General features: G+C 36.7%; 1 protein-coding gene across 9 annotated transcripts in view; it reads left to right on the forward strand.

Moving 5' to 3' along the window:
* Positions 1 to 285: 285 nt before the first annotated feature.
* Positions 286 to 20802, forward strand: part of RUFY2 (RUN and FYVE domain containing 2) — a 44464-nt gene continuing 23947 nt past the window's right edge. For 4 of the 9 annotated variants that reach the window (XR_001390702.2, XM_087432124.1, XM_004427058.3 and 1 more), the window contains exons 1-12: positions 605 to 846; positions 2354 to 2527; positions 5807 to 5924; positions 7881 to 7982; positions 9512 to 9635; positions 9829 to 9890; positions 10664 to 10729; positions 14825 to 14894; positions 16390 to 16491; positions 16626 to 16742; positions 17610 to 17777; positions 18447 to 18544. Coding sequence is in view for 8 of the 9 variants with exons in the window: in XM_087432124.1 (XP_087288250.1) it covers positions 642 to 846; positions 2354 to 2527; positions 5807 to 5924; positions 7881 to 7982; positions 9512 to 9635; positions 9829 to 9890; positions 10664 to 10729; positions 14825 to 14894; positions 16390 to 16491; positions 16626 to 16742; positions 17610 to 17777; positions 18447 to 18544 (1406 nt within the window). In the remaining variant the exon portion in view is untranslated. Of the gene's footprint in view, positions 414 to 604; positions 847 to 1133; positions 2075 to 2353; positions 2528 to 5806; positions 5925 to 7880; positions 7983 to 9511; positions 9636 to 9828; positions 9891 to 10663; positions 10730 to 14824; positions 14895 to 16389; positions 16492 to 16625; positions 16743 to 17609; positions 17778 to 18446; positions 18545 to 20802 lie in introns of those variants that run through there. The other 5 variants (XM_087432130.1, XM_004427060.3, XM_087432125.1 and 2 more) reach the window with 5 other exon arrangements.

The raw sequence follows: 20802 nt of genomic DNA on the forward strand, positions 1-20802 counted from the left end.
AGCCAGCCCCTGTGGATGAAGAGGTTTGCACGTGACTCGCACCCCCTTGGAAATGCAGGCTTAGGCTCAGGCGAAGCCCCCAGGGGTGAGAGACCAGTGGTCCCACTACGGTCCGGCCCTCTTGCTCCTCACACCCGAGGTCTCCGTCCCGCTCCTTTTCCTTCTCCTTGCGGTCGGGCTGGACCCGAAGAGGCTTAGAAAGGGCGGGTTTCTCGACAGCAGGCTGCAGGCTCCTCGGCCCCGCGCCCGATTGGCGGCGCCGCCGCACCGCGCGGGTGTCCTCCCGCCGCCGGGAGCGCTGTGGGCCGCAGCGGGCCCCGTCGCTGACGCCGTGGCGGCCGCCGCGCGCCTGAAGGGAGCTGCTGGCAGGGCCCAGGGAGTCCCCGCCCGAGACCGCGCCGCCGCCGCCATGGGTAAGGGGAGCGGGCCGAGAGCGGACGCCGAGCCCCCCGTCCTGGGCTGAAGGCCGCGGCCGGGCGCGGAGGACTGGTGGTGGTGGGCGACGAGGCCACCGGGTCGGAACTGGGGCCTGAAGCTGGGCCTGGGCGGGGGCAGTCCGGGACTCCGGGGCGCCGGGGGTCGCCATGGTAACGCGCTGCCGCCCCTCGTTCCCTCCCGCCCCACTTGGGTTCTGGGACTTGATGGCCGAGGGCTCGCGGGCCGCCGGCGTCCAGGGAGCGAGGACGGGGCCGGCCGGGGTGCCGCTCCCGGGCCGGGGGAACAGTCGGGGACGGGCGATGACTTTTCAGGCTTGGGGATGGCGGAGGGAAGAAGCGTCTCAGGTTTTGGCCTGGGTGCCCGACGCCGAGGGCGGGAGAGGGGCAGCGATGTCGCGCAGGACGCCGGGTGAGCCTTTCGCGAGGGTCGTGGGGCGCCCCGAGCCCTTTGGGCAGCCTCGCTGCGGGGAGGAAGGGAGGCAGAGAAGGGGCTCTGGGCCCGGGGAAGATGCGGGGACTGGCCCGGGCCCGGTGTGGGGGCCGCGGCTCGGCAGCACACACCCGCGAGCCCGGGCGGGGCGCGGCCGGGGTGTAAACGCTCCTCCGCGAGCGAGCCGCCGGCGCCCGGCGCTGACCTGCCGCGGAGCAGCTGCAAAAGCGCCCTTTGTCTGCTTGTCGCATCGCACGTTGTGGATTGTGATGGACACTTAACGAAAAATGAGAATTGCCACAGATTATGAAATATCAAGTGGTTTCGCCCCCCAAAAAAGAGGGAATCATTCCACGATGCAGATTTGAGGGAATGATGTGTGTGGAGATTTTCCACCGGCTAGCTTGGTCATAGCAGTTGTGGTTGTTTGCGTTGTAAGTTGCTTAGGATTCAGTGTCAGGCTCCACGCCTGGCTATCTGAGATCAGAACTAGAATACTAGATCATTGAGAACCCTGGACTTTGTTCAGTGAAGGAAAACAGACACTTGGTTTACGTGGACTAGTCAATTGGTCAGAGATTATGAAATGTTATAATAGGTGCTTCATTTTTCTGCACTTCATTTTGTCATCTGTGTTTGCTGAAAATATTCCTGCCAGTCACAACAGTGATGAGAGTATGGGGAAGCATCTGAATTTTTAAGTAAACTGAGAGTAAAATTTGTGGGAAGGAAAAAATTATTTTTGTGAATTGAAAATATAATTAAAAATCAGTTTTTTAAAAAATGCGTCTATTAACTTGGTATTCGGCTGAGTCAGCTGTGTGGAAGGGCAGGGAACTTTAATATGAAACTCGCTCTTTTATTTCCTCTGAGAAAATAAAGGAGTCATGCAATGCAAAACTACAGTTGCAATGAAAAAGAGGGTTAAAATGAGTGAAAGAATTGAATGACTTCTCCTGTATCCTCTTATTTATCAGTGTGTTTTTATTTACCTGTCATGTTTGTTATGGGCAATACTAGAATCTTAGAATTTTAACTACTGTTTATTTTATTGCCAGTTTATTCTGAACATTTTTTGCCTTGGAATTCATCCCTGGACTGTTCCTGCTATCCACCTATGCATGAGAGCGTTAAACATGTCGTCTGTTACTCCAAACTAATCTCCACAGAAAGTCATTAAAAAAAAAAACTAATTTTCCTGGAAGAGGTACCACGAAAGTAAAATAGATACCAGAGAATAGCCCATTTGAGGGATCCTGAGAATAATTCATAAACTTTGGCTAGAGTGGGCATGGTAGATGTTCTATGGTATGTGTGAGAGAGACATAAAGAGAAGTTATCTAAAGGTGTAGGTTAGTTAGGAAGACCAATTTGTCCACTAAGGAAAAACAAACCACTGTTGGTTTTATAGGGGAAGGAAAGGGTTTGTGTATTTTTCAATGTCATGTCTTGCAAATGACGTTGGACTCCTTTCTTGTGCTTTCAGCTACAAAAGACCCCACAGCTGTAGAGAGAGCAAACTTGTTAAACATGGCTAAACTGAGTATCAAAGGACTCATTGAATCTGCTCTAAGCTTTGGCCGCACTTTGGATTCTGACTATCCCCCCTTGCAGCAGTTCTTTGTTGTTATGGAACATTGTCTGAAACACGGTCTTAAAGGTATCATGAGATTTTTAAAAATTAACTTGAGAATCCCTCCCCTTCCATCTGAAACATCCTTAAAAGTGTATTTTTTTTGAGGCCATAATTACTGTTACTTTATATTTAAAAGTACTGGGTAGGTTGGTTTGGGGAGAAAATATCCTACTTTATGTTTTGTGATGGGTGGTCTTCAGAAAATGCTTAGTTGTTAGTGTTTTGTGTAAAAAGCATATTTGATTTTTAGATTTTTTCAGCATGCTCTGAACTAGTTTCCGTTTTCTGGGACAATTATAGAGTTATTTTTAAAATTTTAAGCTTGATTCTGATGTGAACTCTTATTACTAGTTTGAGCCCTATTGAATAAATACATTAAAATAGTTGGTTGTTGAAATATAAACCTCCTTAGCGCACGGGAACATACCTAGAAAAATGGTCTTCTGGATTGAGTTGTGGAAATGTGAGCGCTCCCTGAAAATGATTATAATGGTGGATATTGTATTCTTCTATACAGTTAATACTGAATTATTGTTTTGTGCAAAAGTTTGTATTATATTTAGTTACTTAATATACATTGTGTAATAACTTCTTTTACATACAATAATAACTACTTATAACAGTTGTTGGCAGTTTTGTTTCTAATTCGTATGATTAGCAGCTGCGTAGAGGGCTATGTGAGTAAGAGTTGTATACTAAGGTGGTTATTATTGAAGAAAAAGAAGCTCGGTTTCTCGTTGGTATACTAGGAGCCTGGGTAAATTGGGAAGGCCTAGAAGTTCTGACTATGGTGTATGAAAGTGTGGGGGGTAAATGTAAAAAGCAAAAGAAGAGATTTACCTAACATGGTTTTAATAAAATGTACTTCAAACCGAGAAGGAGCGTTGGCATCAAAATTTTAGAAACTCTGTGTGATGTTATTAATGTACTCATTTCTTTTTCTTTTTTTATTTAAAAAATTTCATTTATTTTTATTAAGATATAATTGACATGTAACATTATATTAGTTTCAGTTGTACAACATAACGATGCGATATTTTTATATATAGCAAAATGATCACTACAAGTTAATTAACATCTGTCACTATACATATTTACAATTTTTTTCTTTTTTTGTTTTTTGTTTTTGTTTTTGTGAGGAAGATCGGCCCTGAGCTAACATCTGCCAATCCTCCTCTTTTTGCTGGGGAAGACTGGTCCTGGGCTAACATCCATGCCCATTTTCCTCTACTTTATATGGGACGCCGCCACAGCATGGCTTGACAAGCAGTGCATCGGTGCGCACCCGGGATCCAAACCTGCGAACCTCAGGCCGCCACAGTGGAGCGCACACTTAACCTGCACGCACTTAACCGCTTGCGCCACTGGGCCTGCCCCTACAATTTTTTCTAATGATGAGAACTTTTAAGATCTACTCTCTTAGCAACTTTCAAACATACAATACAGTATTAACTACAGTCATCATGCTGTACATTACATCCCCCACGACTTATTTATTTTATAACTAGAAGTTTGTACAAAACTTTTGACCTTCACCCATTTCATCCACCCCCACCCTCCACCTCTGGCAACCACCAGTCTGTTCTCTGTATCTATGAATTTGTTTTTGTTTTTGTTTTTAGATTCCACTTTGTCTTTAATGACAAAATAATTTTTAAAAATTATATAAATAGTAGTGAAATATGCTCTTTTTGTATGTGAATCAAACAACATAGAAGCACATAGAGCAAAAGATGATTTTCTCCTTATTCTCTTCCATTCGTCTCCCTAAAGGAAATCCTTGTCATTCTTCTAGTTCTTTTTTGTTTTTGTTTTTTTTCCCCTTTTACTCTAAATAGAATTACACTATTAAGTATTATTCTGTGACTTTTTCTTTTCAAAAAAGCTTGATGGTATGGTTTGGAGATCTTTCCATTTACATAGAGGTCTATCACATTTTTAATGGCTATATAATATTTCATAGTATATGTATACCATAACTTATGTAACTCTTCTCTTAATGTACACTTAGGTTGTTTCCAATTTTTTACTATTATAATTGTGCTGTAAGAATGTCTTTGGGTATATATGTTTGTGTACATGTGCTAGGAGTTCTTTAGGATTTCTAGGAGTAAAATGACTGGGTCAAAGGATATAGGCAACTGGCATCTATGAAGGCTTCACTGATTTATCAAACAACAGTGAATGTGAGTGTTTGGCTGCCAGATTTTTGCCTACTCTTGATGTTATCAGTCTCTAAGTAACTTCTTTTAATACATCGGGAAGTCACCAGTATGATCTCAGGCCTCGAGTTTTAATTTGCTTTTTGAAAAACTTCCTTTTATTTTTAACAAATAGCAGTGACATAGATCTTTATTTTCCCCCAGCCTACTGAAATGGAATTTGCCAAATGATGGCCAAAATAATTAAATTTTAAACTCTTTTCTGAATTTATTTTTCTTTACTTCACAAAATATCGAGGCATGTCCTAACAATCACTGCTTATCTTTTTTTTTTTTTAATTTTATTTATTTCTTTATTTTCCGCCCAAAGCCCCAGTAGATAGTTGTATGTCATAGTTGCACATCCTTCTAGTTGCTGTATGTGGGACGCGGCCTCAGCGTGGCCAGAGAAGCAGTGCGTAAGTGCGCACCCGGGATCCGAACCCGGGCTGCCAGCAGCAGAGCGCATGCACTTAACCACTAAGCCACGGGGCCGGCCTAATCATTGCTTATCTTGATGAATCATTAAAAGTTACTTTTTGCTGATTGATTTTTCTCCCCTAAGGAAAAATTGTCTATCTTGGTGATTGTCCTTGGGTGGTGCATATGATAGGCACACTGGATCTGCAGGAGATCTGGTCAGTATTAAGAAAGAATCATCTAGTGATTTCATGCTTTTACATTACCCAAATCTCAGAATAAAATAAAAGGAAAAGTAAAGTTACAATTTTTCATGTTTAAAAGTAAAATAACTTTTTATTTGTCCTTGGTTTGTTTAATAAACTGATAAAGATCAAGCTGCTAGGGCCACCAGCCTTTTTATTTTTGTACTGGTAAAGAATGAGCTCAGTTGTTTTTTATTTTAATTACCTGCCTGCATATTTCTGATACGGAAGAATGACCAAGATGCATATTTCTGATAGGAAAAATATCAGAATTCTGATGAACAGGCTCTTGATCAACAGGGTGGTGTTGTGATAAGAGAGCAGAGGTCTCCAAATAATTGTATATTAAGTAAGAAATGTTGAAACTAAGTATTTAAAAGGAAGTTGCTACAATTTTATATATTGAAGTTGTATGCATTACATTTTCTTTTTTTCAGTAAGAAAATCATTTTTGAGTTATAACAAAACTATCTGGGGCCCTTTGGAACTGGTGGAGAAGCTGTACCCAGAAGCAGAGGAGATAGGAGCCAGTGTCCGGGATTTACCTGGTCTTAAGTGAGTAATCTTATTACTTGTTCATCCCTAACCACAGAAGTGTGTTTACTCTTCCTTAAAAGTACCTCACACTGTAGTTTATCTTCTCTCAGCCTTAAGTAGCCTTCTTCCATTCTCTCCTAATAAAATTCTGTTTGTTCTTTATGGCTCAGCTCAATTTCATTTTCTTCATGAAGTTTTTCTTAGCCCCTTCTAAGAATTAATTGCTCTTTCTTTTATACTCTTATCACTATATTCACTCCTTTTTATATCAGTTACTTCAATTCTGCATTGTATTGTAGGAAATTGCAAGTCCTTTTAAGATAGGGTGTATCAATTATGCATTTCTGTTTTCTGAGTGTTATCAGTTATGTAGTTCTGTTTTCTAAGTGTTACCCTAGTTTGCAGTAGTAGGCAGTAGGAGTCAGTAACTATTAAAGACCAATTTAGGCTAAATTCAGGGCAAGGGCTCAAGAGATCTGAGTTCTCAGATAAGCCATTTGTATGTCATAGGACTTGTGCAGATTACTTTTCTTCCTCTGAAAATTGGGACCTATAGTGTCACCTGCCTGTTTCAATAGACAAATTTGTATGAAATGTCTTAAAAGCTGAATATTCTAGCTAATAACTGTTGAATATTTTTGGCAGGTATAAAGTGTTGTTAAGGCTAAGTTCTTATGTTCTTCAGGGTATGATTAAGATGTTAAGAACTCCCTTTAGTTTATCTTAATTCTTGTGAATGAGATAACTTTTTTTAAGCTTAGCATTTTCTGTTGGATTATCAGTTTGCTTTCTCTTAGACAGCTTTACAATTTAGGGTTTTATATGTTGTAGGGAATATGGTGGTGTTTTCTGGCTGTTATCACAACATCCAGATGTTTGCAAGTCTACTATTTATTGAGCACTGTATCAGGGTAATAATTCTTTTACATGAATTATCTCATTTAGTACTTAAATCAATCTTATAGAGTAGAGATGATTATTATAATAATTGTATAGATGTGAAAAATAAAGATCAGAGAAGTTGTAGTTAATAAGTGGCAGAGCCAGGATTCAAACTCAGTTTTTAGAGTTAAATAGCCAGTGATGCTCACACTTGATGTTTCTTAGAATGGTATATTAGGTGTAGTGATTTTTAACAAAGACAGACAGAAAAGGGAATTTCCACTCTCAAAAAGAGAAATAAAAGATTTGGTTTCATTTTAATATGAAAGTACATGTTCATATTGTTTTTAAAAAGCCAAATTCTACAAAGTAAAAAATGTTTTCTGAAGAATAGTAGTCATTAAAATGCTAAGCCATAAGAAACTCATTAGGTGTTAGAAGTGAAGATTGTTTCCTCCCACACCACCTGCCAAAATGTTCTCTGCAATAGAAAATGTAAAAGTGTGAATGATATCTTTCTCTTTAAAAAATTGTACATATTCTGTAAAACTTGTTTTTATTTTTGCTAAATAATAGAACTTGGATGAGAGAGGTATGAGATTTAATTTTTTAAGGACAAGTGGATAAAAGAAACTTGTGAAAAATAGCAAGCAGCCCTGTGATTTCTATCTAATTAATCACCAGCTTGGTACCTTCTTAGCTTTGTTATGATTTTTTAAATTCAGATATAACGGCAGTTATTTTTTGAAGGCATTATACTGCCTTATTGATGCATTTTACATATTCATTTTTGGAGGGCTAAGCCCATCCTGACAAAATGTTTCTTGTAGAAATATCCTCACTGTTTAGAGAGTCATTTCTTCCAAGGCATAAAATATCTAGATGTCCTACAGGCGCACATAGACTTAAACGGCTCCCAGGGATTAGTTTTGCATGCTCAAAGAGCTGGCCTAACACTATAGAAACGAAGACAAAATCATGATTAATTGCCTTTTTTCTTTATTAATGTGTACCTCAACAGAGATAGAACATGTCGTCTATAATAATCTTTGGGCTGGGGCTGTTTTCTGACCAATTGATTTTGCTTTTTAGGACCCCCCTGGGTCGTGCAAGGGCATGGCTTCGATTAGCCCTCATGCAAAAAAAAATGGCTGATTACCTGCGTTGCTTAATTATTCAAAGAGATCTCTTGAGGTTTGTACCATTAAATCATGTTCATTTTCATTTTTTATTTCATTTATATCCTGTCTTCCAAAAAAGATTGAAGATGTGGTACAAAAGGATACATAAAATACAATAAGACGGCAAAAATAAAAGGAGGAGCAGAATTAGAGAGAAAATCATAGTGGGGACAACATGGATTAGGAACTAGCCTAAAAATGAATACCATAAGCTTTTTATCGGCCCATAAGGGAGAAATTTGTATGTTATATTTCTGAGTTTCATTTTTTCCTAAATTAATTCTATGAATAAAAATTTGTACTGGAACTTAGAGTTTGATAATTCAAGAGGTTTCTTTTTAGATCTTGAATGTCCAAACTACTACGTCAACTGTATTGTGAGCACTTTTTAAACTGTCAGTTTAAATAGAAGGACGAATGTTTAAGACAGACTTTCAAAGCAAGGTAGTCAGTTCTCAAAGGGAGTGGGCCTATGGCAGCCCCTCCATTCGCCCTTCTTCTCTTAGAGTGCCTCTGATGTTCTGCAGAATTTGATCATTTTTGTTTTTACTTGTGACTCTGGTTGTACATCTTGGTTTTTCCATTTTTAAATGAGAATGACCATACTTTTAACACCTGCAATTTCTCAGTATTCTGAAGGTTAATTAAAGTGAGTAAATAATATGCATGGGACTTCTTGAGGAAGACATGAGACAGTGATAACTTGGTCTCTGAATGTATCTCTGACAATGTAAATTGTCAAGTCTTAGTTTTTAGACTGTCCAGTTTCTTTCACAAATCTCTTCTTTGAACATTTTTAGAATATAGATATCCACATGTATCTTTAATTAATGATTATCTATTAAGAACACTTGCAATACGCATATCAAATGCATTGACTTGAACATGGGTTTTGAAATGCTTTGTGTTCATTTCCCCACCTTAGTCTTTTTTTTTTTTTTTAATTTTATTTATTTGTTTTTTCCCCCAAAGCCCCAGTAGATAATTGTATGTCATAGATGTACATCCTTCTAGTTGCTGTATGTGGGACGCGGCCTCAGCATGGCCGGAGAAGCGGTGCATCGATGCGCGCCCGGGATCCGAACCCGGGCCGCCAGCAGCGGAGTGCGCACACTCAACCGCTAAGCCACGGGGCCGGCCCTCCCCACCTTAGTCTTTATTCCAAGGGTCTTAGTAAAGCCCAGGATTGAAAATTCAACACTAATAAAAATATTGTAGTCAGATCAGCAACAGTCACTACATCTTCTGACAGTCACAACCATTCCAGGCCTCAGTGATCCTCTTTTTTCTTTTGATCTCTCTTTGCTTCTCTTTTCTCTCTCAAGATTCCTTTTCCTCTTTTATCTCCTTCAGTCTCTTTCTTTTTACATTTTCTGTATAGACATTTAAATTTCAAAATTTTTAAGTTATTCACATATAGAAAAGCTAATTTGAAGATACCTAATTTATATTGATTCCATGTTTGTAATAAGGTGCTGAGATTTTAAATTTTAATTTTTGAAGTAAATTTGTGATTTAAGGTTTTTATTTTAATTTTCACAGTGAATTCTATGAGTATCATGCACTAATGATGGAAGAAGAAGGAGCAGTAATTGTTGGGCTGCTGGTTGGCCTGAATGTGATAGATGCTAATCTGTGTGTAAAGGGAGAGGATTTAGACTCACAAGTAAGTGAAGTGTCGAGGACCAAATGCAGAGTGTTTTCAATTTGCACTGTTCCTCCTTGATCCAGGTATTACTCTTAAGTTGTGAACAGTGGTGTTAAACAGTAGAGAAAAATTAAGAATGAAATTCACTTGCATGTTAAAGGTATTTCTAATATTTCTCCCCTTTAAATAAAAATAACTTTATTTAATTCAGGTTGGAGTGATTGATTTTTCCATGTATTTAAAGAATGAAGAAGAAATTGGAAATAAAGAAAGGTATGATTTTCATAAGTTGTTTCAGTTATATTTTTTATCTAACTCTTTACAAATCAGTATGAGGTCCATCTATTTACAATAGCTTTTATGTGGTTTTTATTTCCTTTTCTTGTGTGTAGTTCCTGCTTGTTTCATTTTCACTTCCATTTGCAAGCTTTTCAAAGCAAAAATCCATTAGAAGAAGGAGGCCTTAGTATGAATATGACTTTTGGTCATACCTTTAGTCCTGAGACTCATTTTAATGGTCAGCTGTGTTTTGTGATAAAAGGAATGAAAGCTTATTATTCAAAACCTTACAAATGCTGGTTTATTTCTAGATCTTATTGTATTTAAATTTAAAATATATTTATTCCAACTAAAACGAAAGGATAATTGTGATGTGATAGAGGTGCTAATTATTGCTACAATGGCAATCATATCACAATATATAAATGTATCAAATTTTGTACACCTTAAATTTATGCAATGTTATATGTCAAATATATTTCAATAAAAAGAATCATACTGATACAAAAAATTTTTTAAAAATATACTAACGGTATTGTTAAGTCTAATATTAGCATGTAATTTAATTAACAAAGGTTTAGTTATTTAGTACACAGCTTACTGCTTCATGATTATAAAGATTCTTGAATTTTATTTTAAAGGCAAGATAATGTTGTTTTATCATTATGATTTTACAACAATTTTAGATGATTTAGAAGGTTTTTTTTGTTCTGGCACCCAATACATACCTTTCCAACTAGCACAAAGCTACTTTTCCCCCTCTCTAGGAATGTTCAAATTGCTGCCATATTAGACCAGAAGAATTATGTTGAAGAATTAAATAGACAACTGAAGTAAGTATTATGGAAACTTGGATACTTAGTACATTTATGACTATTGTCTTAGGTATTTTTTTTTTCCTCTTCAGGTCAGCTTAACCCTATTTCTTTTTTCTGAGCATCTTTGAGAAGGGTTGAGAGGGTAGAGAGAGAATAGTAATTAAGAATACAGAGAATTATTGGAGATAATTTATTTTCAGCAGAAAACGAGAGTCAGATTTTTAAATTGAATCTTCAGAGAATTTAAAAACAGTGTTTCAAACTTATCCTTGTACTCTTGAGGAAAAAGATTAGATAGGGTGGAAGTTTATGTCATTTTGATGATTCAAAAATTCATTTTTCCTGCTTCAAAGGGCTTCATGTGTAATTGTGGCTGTCTTCTATGGTGGAAGTTTTCTCCTTACAGTGTCACCCAGTCGTTGAAGCTGTCAGTGACTACTCTATCTGGGAAGAATTTCTGAGATCTGTATGTAAAATGGTATAGTGCAGTTCTGTCTGATAGAAATATGTGAGCCACATAGGTAATTTAAAATTTTAGTAACCACGTGAAAAAGGTAAAAAAGAAACAGATGAAATTAATTTAAAAATATACTTCATTTAACCCAATATACTGAAAATATCATTTTAACATGTAATCAATATAAAAATTATTAATGAGATATTTTATATTCTTTTTTTTTTTTTGTACTGTCTTCAAAGTCCAATGTGTGTTTTACACTTAACAGCACATTTCAATTTGGACTGGCCACATTGTAAACACTTATTAGTGGCCACATGTGACTTGTGGCTACCATACTAGATAGCACAGGTGTAGTGAGTAATATTTGCTACATAGTTAGAAATGGACTGTTCTCATTAATTAAGATGAATAGGTAGCAAAAATGGCTCTCTCTTGGTAATGGGATTATGAATAATTTTTTGTTTTCTTTATACTTTTCTGTGTTTTCTGAGTTTCACTCAATAAAAATTTATTACAGTCAGAAAATACAATTAAACATTTTCCCGTTTTAGAAAAAGAATAAGCCATAACTCCTGCTTTCCCTCTCAAGTTGGAGAGATAAGAAAGATGTTATCGGTGTCTTTTTTTTTTAATCACGGAGTTTTAGTAATAGATTTCATAGGAAATGTATGTGTATATATGTATATTTTGTAATTTGTATTTCTGAGATTGTATTTCTAAATGCAACCTTGTATTGCTTATTTACTTACTTTTAAACTTTTGTTCACTTTTGGGGAACAGGTAATATATTCACATGGTTGAACTTCAAAAGGAACATAAAATAAAAAGTCTCCCTCCCTGATCTCCAGCCTTCTGGTTTCCTTCTTCGGGAGTAATTAATATACTAGGTTCTTGTGTATGCCTCCAGAGATACTTTATGCAAATAAACAAGAATGTGCATTATATTCTTATATTTCTCATCTTCTCCCCAGTTTTTTTACACATAAAGTAGCATACTTCTTACACTATTCTGAACTTTACTGTTTTTACTCAACAGTTTATTTTATTTTATTTTATTTTATTTTATTTTATTTTTTATTTTTTATAATTTTTATTTATTTATTTCCCCCAAAGCCCCAGTAGATAGTTATATGTCATAGTTGCACATCCTTCTAGTTGCTGTATGTGGGACGCGGCCTCAGCATGGCTGGAGAAGTGGTGCGTCGGTGCGCGCCCGGGATCCGAACCCGGGCCGCCAGCAGCAGAGCGCGCGCACTTAACCGCTAAGCCACGGGGCCGGCCCCTCAACAGTTTATTTTAGAGTCTATTCTATTCGGTTCAAAAGAGCATTCTTATTCTCTTTTAAATTTTATGTATTAATCAGTTACAGCAATACTAGTGCCTTACTTTTGTATATTTTATGTATTAAAAATGTTTCATTGTTATTCTAATTAGAAATTAGTTCTTGTACATTTAGAATATTTCACAAGTAGAAAACAGATATAGAAAAAATAGAACTCACCTATTGTCTTCTATGTAAAACCACTGTTGAGGGGCCGGCCCAGTGGCGTAGCAGTTAACTGCACATGCTCTGCTTCAGTGGCCCAGGGTTCGGGGGTTCGGATCCCGCGCACGCACCAATGCACCACTTGACAAACCATACTGTGGTGGTGTCCCATATAAAGTAGAGGAAGATGGGCACAGATGTTAGCCCAGGGCCAATCTTCCTCAGCAAAAAGAGGAAGATTGGCATAGGATGTTAGCTCAGAGCTAGTCTTCCTCACAAAAACAAAACAAAACAAAACAAAAACCACTGTTGGGTGTTTATTGTTTTCAAAACTTTTTTGGTTATTATTTTATTGATTCCTGCATAAAGGTAGGGCAAATATTGTTGTCTCATTTTATAGATAAGGAAACTGAAGCTCAGAACGGTTTTACCACTTTCAAGGTGACACAGAAAGTAGAAAAGCAGGAACTATAACCTTGGTCTTCCATCTCCAAGTCCTGTACTTGTTATATCTCACCATCAAGATACCCTGGTGCTGTTGGTGAAACACTCAAGTTGTTTACCTGAGAATGATTATATTTAGAAAATGATTTAATATGAATGGAAAAACATTTTTCTTGTTTCACCAGTTAAGCTAAAATGCCAGTCTTGTTTCTGAGGCTGGTGTAAAATTTGTTGACTCTATTATAGAATTTACTGTAATGTATACAGCATATTACATTTTGTTAGAGAAAGTTTGAGATGATAGAATCAAGCACCCTTGAAAAACCGACTCAATAAAATGTACAATGATGTCTAATATTGATCAGTTTAAACAAAAATGCAAAAAGCAAGTGTGTTTATGTGGTGTAAACTGACTTTTGACTATATCCTTGAAAGATGAAGTGTTTGCTTAGCTGCAGGCTGACTGAGTACCTGATGTTGGGTATCTCATATTCACATTTCTCAAACCATGGGTGACTTTGGAGGTTTTTAAGTTACTATGAAAGTGGACAGGGGAAACAGGAACGGGGTTGTGTTGAAGACTACTGTTTGTAAGCCTCATTAAGCCACTTAATTTTTTTTTTTTTTTTGTGAGGAAGATCAGCCCTGTGCTAACATCTGCCAATCCTCCTCTTTTTTTGCTGAGGAAGACTGGCCCTGGGCTAACATCCGTGCCCATCTTCCTCCACTTTAGATGGGACACCACCACAGCATGGCTTGCCAAGCGGTGCATCAGTGCGTGCCCAGGATCCGAACTGGCGAACCCTGGGCCACCACAGCGGAGTGCGTGCACTTAACCGCTTGTGCCACCGGGCCGGCCCCTAAGCCAATTATACAGTGGACATTTAAAGTTTATCCTTTAAAAAATAATTTTAAATTTAGTTTTAACAATATTTACTAATCTTTATGTGGAATTTCCATTCCTAAAAGTTAAATGTAAGAAGGACCCTAAGAAGACAACATAAAATAATGAGCAGTGTCAAATGGAATTTTAATAGAAATATTGATTCTCTTGCTATGGTCTTTATTGCTCTCCTTTTATTAAAAAAAATTTTTTTTTAACAATTTTTTTTTTTTTTAGGGCTGGCCCCGTGGCTTAGTGGTTAAGTGCATGTGCTCCACTGCTGGCGGCCCAGGTTCGGATCCTGGGCGCGCACCGACGCATGGCTTCTCCGGCCATGCTGAGGCCACGTCCCACATACAGCAACTAGAAGGATGTGCAGCTATGACATACAACTATCTACTGGGGCTTTGGGGGAAAAAAAAAAAAACAATTTTTTTTTTTTGAGGAAGATTGGCCTTGTGCTAACATCTGTTGCCAGTCTTCCCCTTTTTTCTTTTTTCTCCCCAAAGCCCCAGCACATAGTTGTGTAGCTTAGTTGTAGAGTTGTAGCTCTTCTATATGGGACGCCGCCTCAGCATGGCTTGATGAGCGGTGAGTAGGTCTGCGCCCAGGATCCAAACTGGTGAATCCTAGGCCGCTGAAGTGGGACTCGCGAACTTAACTGCCACGCCACCGGTCGAACCCCCTTTATTGCTCTCCTTAATGAAACTTAATGAAATTTGCCACACTCAGAAATTCAGACAGGGCTGTCAACATAATGAGTCCAGGATAACATACTTTTTCTTGCCTTTGTGAGTTTGCATGATTTTGAATGAATTTTTTCCTTATTAATTTCAGCAGCACGGTCAGCAGTCTCCATTCAAGAGTTGACTCATTAGAAAAGTCAAATACTAAGCTGATTGAAGAGGTATTGTCACCCAGCCATGGATAATTGTCTGTTACTTACCTAGTATTTGTGATCTTTTTCCATTTTAAGTATGAATGCATTAAACACACACAGATACACACACACACACATTTTCATCATTATGATGGAGCGCTTGTAATATAGTTGTAATGATGATTATCAGTTTTAGAGAAACCACATATTCTCAGGCAAATTCTTAGGTGAATCTGTGAGTCGTTTGAGATACTCAACTTCTAAATGAGCCCCAAAGATGAAAATCATACAAACTCTTGTATATAGAAGCTGTGATTCTCATTTTTAAATCTGGCTGACTTGTGTTTAGATAGTGGAATCACCTGTAGTTAGAAATTCCTGTTAAAATGATACTGTTGTTCTTGTTCTACTGTTCAGATTACTTTTCTTCACAAGTGTCACTGCATGATTATGTCCATCCTTTCTCCACAATCCCATGTGTAAAACTCATCCCATGTGCTCTGGTTTCCTGCATTGTCAAAGTGGCTATCTGGTGGTCCCAGAACCAGAAATTTATCTCAGCTCTTTTTTTAATACTATTGGTAAAGTTGCTTTTCAGATGAATTTTTCAAAAAATCTATCAAACCACAGAATTATTGCTTTCTATTTTCAGAATTATTTAGGCTAGAAGAAGAAATCTGCTGTTAGTGCTATGAACCCTATTTTCCATGTTAAGATTCTTATTTCTTTTAGAATTGGCCTCGTTTTTCCAAACCCAGGGAACACATGATTGCATGATTGCAGTTAAGAATGCATCTTCATTTTGATAGTTTGGGACCATTTGATAGTTCGATAGATTGGGACCATTAGAGAGAGCTGCTCACTAGTTTGCAACTCTTCTTGGCCTTAGGCACACTGTGAAGTTGAAATTGTATTCCTGACAGTGTTCAGCAATTTATTTGCAAGCCAGCACTGGGGAGTGGTCCCTGCTTTCCTTTCCTAGGACCCTGTTTTCATTCTGGGCCTCAGAGCCAAGCCACTTATTCATGTTTAACTCTGATGATGATAACTGTCTCATATTTGTGATGGTCACTCAGCGTGCCTAGATTTGACAGGGTGTTCTATTTGGTTATGGATGTCTGTATTACATTTTCAATGATAGCATAACCTTTCCTTATAGATATTTTTATCTTTACACAAGTCTTTACAGTCTTATTGTTTAATGCATAATTCTTTGTACGCTTACTCAGGCATTTTGTATTCAGGACATACTGTAAATTAGATAAGCATAATATGTTTTGACTAACGTAATATGTTTCAACTTACAAAAGAAAATAGTAGAAATAAGAGTATAATTTCTTTAATTGGTATCTTGTGATAATAGGAGCACATTTTTCTTATGAAAGTTTCTGTATATATGAGAGACATTTTGCTAGTTTTAAGATTTTATTTTCTATTGTTTATAGTCATGAACATAACCTGTAAAGCAAGTATAAATAAAAATGTTTAAAATCTTTTTTCTTGCCCATTTCATAATTTTTAGTTAGCAATAGCAAAGAATAATATCATTAAACTCCAAGAAGAAAATCATCAATTACGAAGTGAAAATAAATTGATTTTAATGAAAACACAGCAGCACCTAGAGGTAAGTATAGACTGGTTGCAAACAGACTCTTGTGTCAGAAATTGCCACTTTTTGGAACTTTTGCATAGACTGGGTATTTCTTTGTTGTATTAGTAGTAGTGCTCATAGAATAAAATGTTTTGTTTTCTTCCTAGGTTACCAAAGTGGATGTGGAAGCTGAGCTTCAGGCATACAAGCATTCTCGGCAGGGGCTGGATGAAATGTGCAATGAAGCCAGAAGGCAGCTTCGAGATGAATCTCAGTTACGACAGGTAGATTATATTAAAGTTACATTAGCAAAAATAATAATAATGATAATTTACCCTTAAGCAAGCACCACTTAAAATCTCTTTCAGCCTTATCTTTCTTGGTGGGATGGCAATCCCATCCCCTTAATCCCCTCAAATTCTGTAAGCTCCCACTGTATCAGTGTTTTTTAAAGTGTTTTTAAACTGTTAAAATCTATGTTTGTGAAATGAATGGATTGTGACCAGCATTACAAACAATGAAATAGAATAGAATGATGTATTCAAATATTAATAAAATCATATTTAAAATTAACTTGTTTTTTAACCTATTAAATTATGAAATACAATACCTTCAGAAAAATACAAATGTATAGCTTAATGGATTATAACATAAATACCTGTGTAACTACCACCCAGGTCAAGAAGAGAGTATTGGCAGCCTTTCCATACCTTTTGCTGTTTGTCTTTAATGTTAGGAAACTGTTTTTCCTTCTGATGTAAAGTTCTTTAAGGGAAGAAATTAAAACTGTTTGTGAAATGGCATTTTTGAGTTATCTGTGGTCTTCACTTGTATGGACTGCTTCATTTCTTTGTTTAAGGAAAATTAATACTGAGTTTATGAGGCATAAAAATATTAATTCTTGAACCAGTAGAATAGTGATATTTAGCAGAATCTAGAAAATGCTTTCATTTTAGCAAAATATGCATTTGAAAATATTTAGAATGTTATGTTGTTATAGGACCTGGTTGATTCCCTTTAGTGGGGCTTATAATTCAAAAGGAGTAGTCTACATATTGAATAGAAACTCTTTCTTGATGTCATTAACTGTTGTATATCTGATTTTGACATCCTGAAGTGGTGTGTGAATTGAGGATATGTTGACATTGCAGGATGTGGAGAATGAGCTAGCGGTACAAGTTAGTATGAAACATGAGATTGAACTTGCCATGAAGTTGTTGGAGAAAGATATCCATGAGAAACAAGATACTCTGATAGGCCTTCGACAACAACTAGAGGAAGTTAAAGCAATTAACATAGAGATGTATCAAAAGTTGCAGGTAAGGAATGTTCTTAAATTCTTGGAATTTCTTGTTATATAAAATTAAAATGAATATTTGTATGAAGAATTTGGTTTTTAAGAGATGAGCCTATTTTAACTATGCTGTATTGGTAATAAAAACCAGTGACTTTTTCTAAATGGAAGCTTAAGAAATCTAGCATTGAAAAAGGTATCAAAGAACAAATTTAAAAAATCACCAAATTAATTTCTTAAAAATATGAAGACTAAATCTTTTGGGAAAATTCAGTCTAAATATGCAAGACATTTTTTGTGAACTTCTTTATACAGTATAGTCCTGAGAAAGATTTAATTTTGATTAAAATGCTTTACTATAATAATCGTTATGAATTTTCTAATAAAATGACATTGCTGTTAAGTAGATTTCTTGCCAAAAGCCCTTTACAATTTAATTTGAAAAATAGCGTATTTTACAAGAGTTCATTCTGTTGTCTTCCAAAGATGTTGAAGGCTGAGTGGTTTTTTTTTCTTCATTACTTTTTAAATGAAGACTAGTAGTACTACTGCTTTATATCATACGAGTATTTTAATCTGCAAATTAACTCTGCTCATTTCAAAGTAATAATCCCATAAAAAATGGTAAACAAAACTTATAAATATTCAGGTTTAAAAATCAAAACCACTGTAGTTTTTCTATTTTTCTAAATAGGGTTCTGAAGATGGTTTGAAAGAAAAAAATGAAATAATTGCCCGACTAGAAGAAAAAACCAATAAAATTACTGCAGCCATGAGGCAGCTGGAACAAAGGTACAGCATTTCCAGTCTTACTTTCTTCTTTTCCTTTCTTTCCCCCTTTTCTTTATTCAACTCTGACACCTGCCACAAAAACCATTAGGGAAATTTAGATTAGGACACGGTTTTTTTTTAAGTCCAGCAGAGTTTTGCCTTTTTTGTTTTGGTTGTTGCATGGAATCAAGTTGCTTTATATTAGGCTGATTCATTTGAACTTGCCATTTTGTAGATTTTTTTTAAAAGGCCTAATATCAGCAATTTCATGTGGTTCAATGTATTACATAAAACAAATACACAAACAAAAACCTCGAAAAAAGAAAAATGAACAAAAACCCATGGTGGAATTATCCCTGATTGATTTCCATGCATATTGATTATCATATCCTTTGTCACTCCATCTCTTTATGTGAAATCAAGCTTTCTGAAGTTGGCAGTTTAGTTGTGTTCTTTGAGCTAGGACCCTCAACCCAACCCAAGAAATAATTTTGTTTAAATTGAATTGTTTTATATTGGCATTTTTCACTTTTATTGTTGGAAAATGTAATGTATTTTCATTGACCTGTCATGTTGGTGTCAACATATGTCTTATCATTGCTTTCTTTGAATCTACTTATGAAAAACATAACTATTAATGCTTTATTGACATGAATATTCTTTTATTGACATCCTCTTTCTTCTTTTTTCTTTTTTGTTTTCTTTATCCCCATTTTTGCATTTTGGACATCTTTATTACCTTTTTCTGTCTTTGATTTCTGTCCATTCCATTATGAAGTGACAACGATTTGTTAACTCAAACCAGGACAATTGCAATGTCATTGGTGAAAAGTGCCAGCAGTGACACTCAGGACCAGTACAAGCTGGTCAAAGATATATCTTTCTGAAAACCACTTGTATTTAAACAGACTAGAAGAGAATCAACAATTTTATAATATATTAAGTAGAAAAGAATTTATGCTACTAAGTATTCTAAAAGGGTATTAGGAACCCTATACACTTCTTGATCAACTGCTGTGGTAATACACTGCCATAAAGCAGAGTGGGTGCACTTGGATTTCCAAAAACACATTCCTCAAACCTTGTGCACAAGGGCTGGTTTGAGTATTGACCCTTTGGAGGTCAGGATTTTCAGATGCAGTTTTATCTTTTTAGCTACTTTTTGATGGAAAATATAAAAATTGTTTTAAAATAAGTTAACCTTTGGTTTCACAGTGTGTTGGCACAGATTTTTTTTCCCCATTGGCCCACTCTTTGCCTAATGGCTCCTTTACTGATTTTTTAATACATTTTAAAATAGTTTATAACCCAGATTGGCCATCGTCTTGTGCTTTAGCACCTCAATTTTCCAGTTCCCCTTAGCCTTCTTCAATGATAGCACAACTTCAAGGCCTACCTCACTCTGACTTCTATTTTAGTTTCTATAACTTGAGAGATAAGCTTGGGTCCCTTGTCTCCCCACCTTAATATTTTTAATTTAAATTTAGAGATGACTTGACTGTTACTCTCTTTTCCTTGGAAGTGGCATTTATACTTCTGAAATGTGTGAGGGTTGCCCCATTTGTATGGTTTTAAGGAAGAAAAGAAGAGGCAATTTTTTTGGTTAGTTGAATAGAAATTTCTCTTATGATTCCCTACAAGGGGTTAATGTCCCTTGAATACTTGGGAGATGTTTTCTTATAAAAACATTGAAGTTAAATCTAGGAAATCCTAGATGGCCATAGGAGGCAGGGAGTGGAGCTAAGCACAGGGAGAAGCAAGGACTTACAAATAAAAACAGAAAAAATGAAAATCACATTTTTAGCTAATTTTTAAAATTCAGTGATGAGGAACAAAAATGATCTCTAGAAAATGTTGCCAACTAGCACTAAATTCTTTTTAATCATAAAACACACACATACACACACACATACATACACAGCCACACAGCTTTGGCATAATGCGTAAAGATCCTATAGGGAGGACTTGGCTGTTATTTGAAGTAATTGCAGGTCTTTGCTCTTGGCCTTGTAGCACACTTGATTCCTGGCATACACATCCTAGCGTAATATATAACAATGTGGCTTCTTCACCTAGTGTAGACGTAAGTGCTGTGCTTTCATGGTTTTGTAAAAAGGCAGTCACGCACCTAATATACTTTGAAAGTTGATTCATTATGCTCTACATATGTGGTAAAGGCTGTGTTCTTTGCATTGTTAATTACGAACAAGAAATAAAACAAATTCGAAGATAGTATTCTGGGCATATTATATGTTATATTGAAAAAAATCACAAAACAA

This window comes from Ceratotherium simum, chromosome 6 (assembly GCF_057802395.1).
Source record: "Ceratotherium simum simum isolate JZ-2026a chromosome 6, ASM5780239v1, whole genome shotgun sequence".
NCBI classification, from domain to species: domain Eukaryota; kingdom Metazoa; phylum Chordata; class Mammalia; order Perissodactyla; family Rhinocerotidae; genus Ceratotherium; species Ceratotherium simum.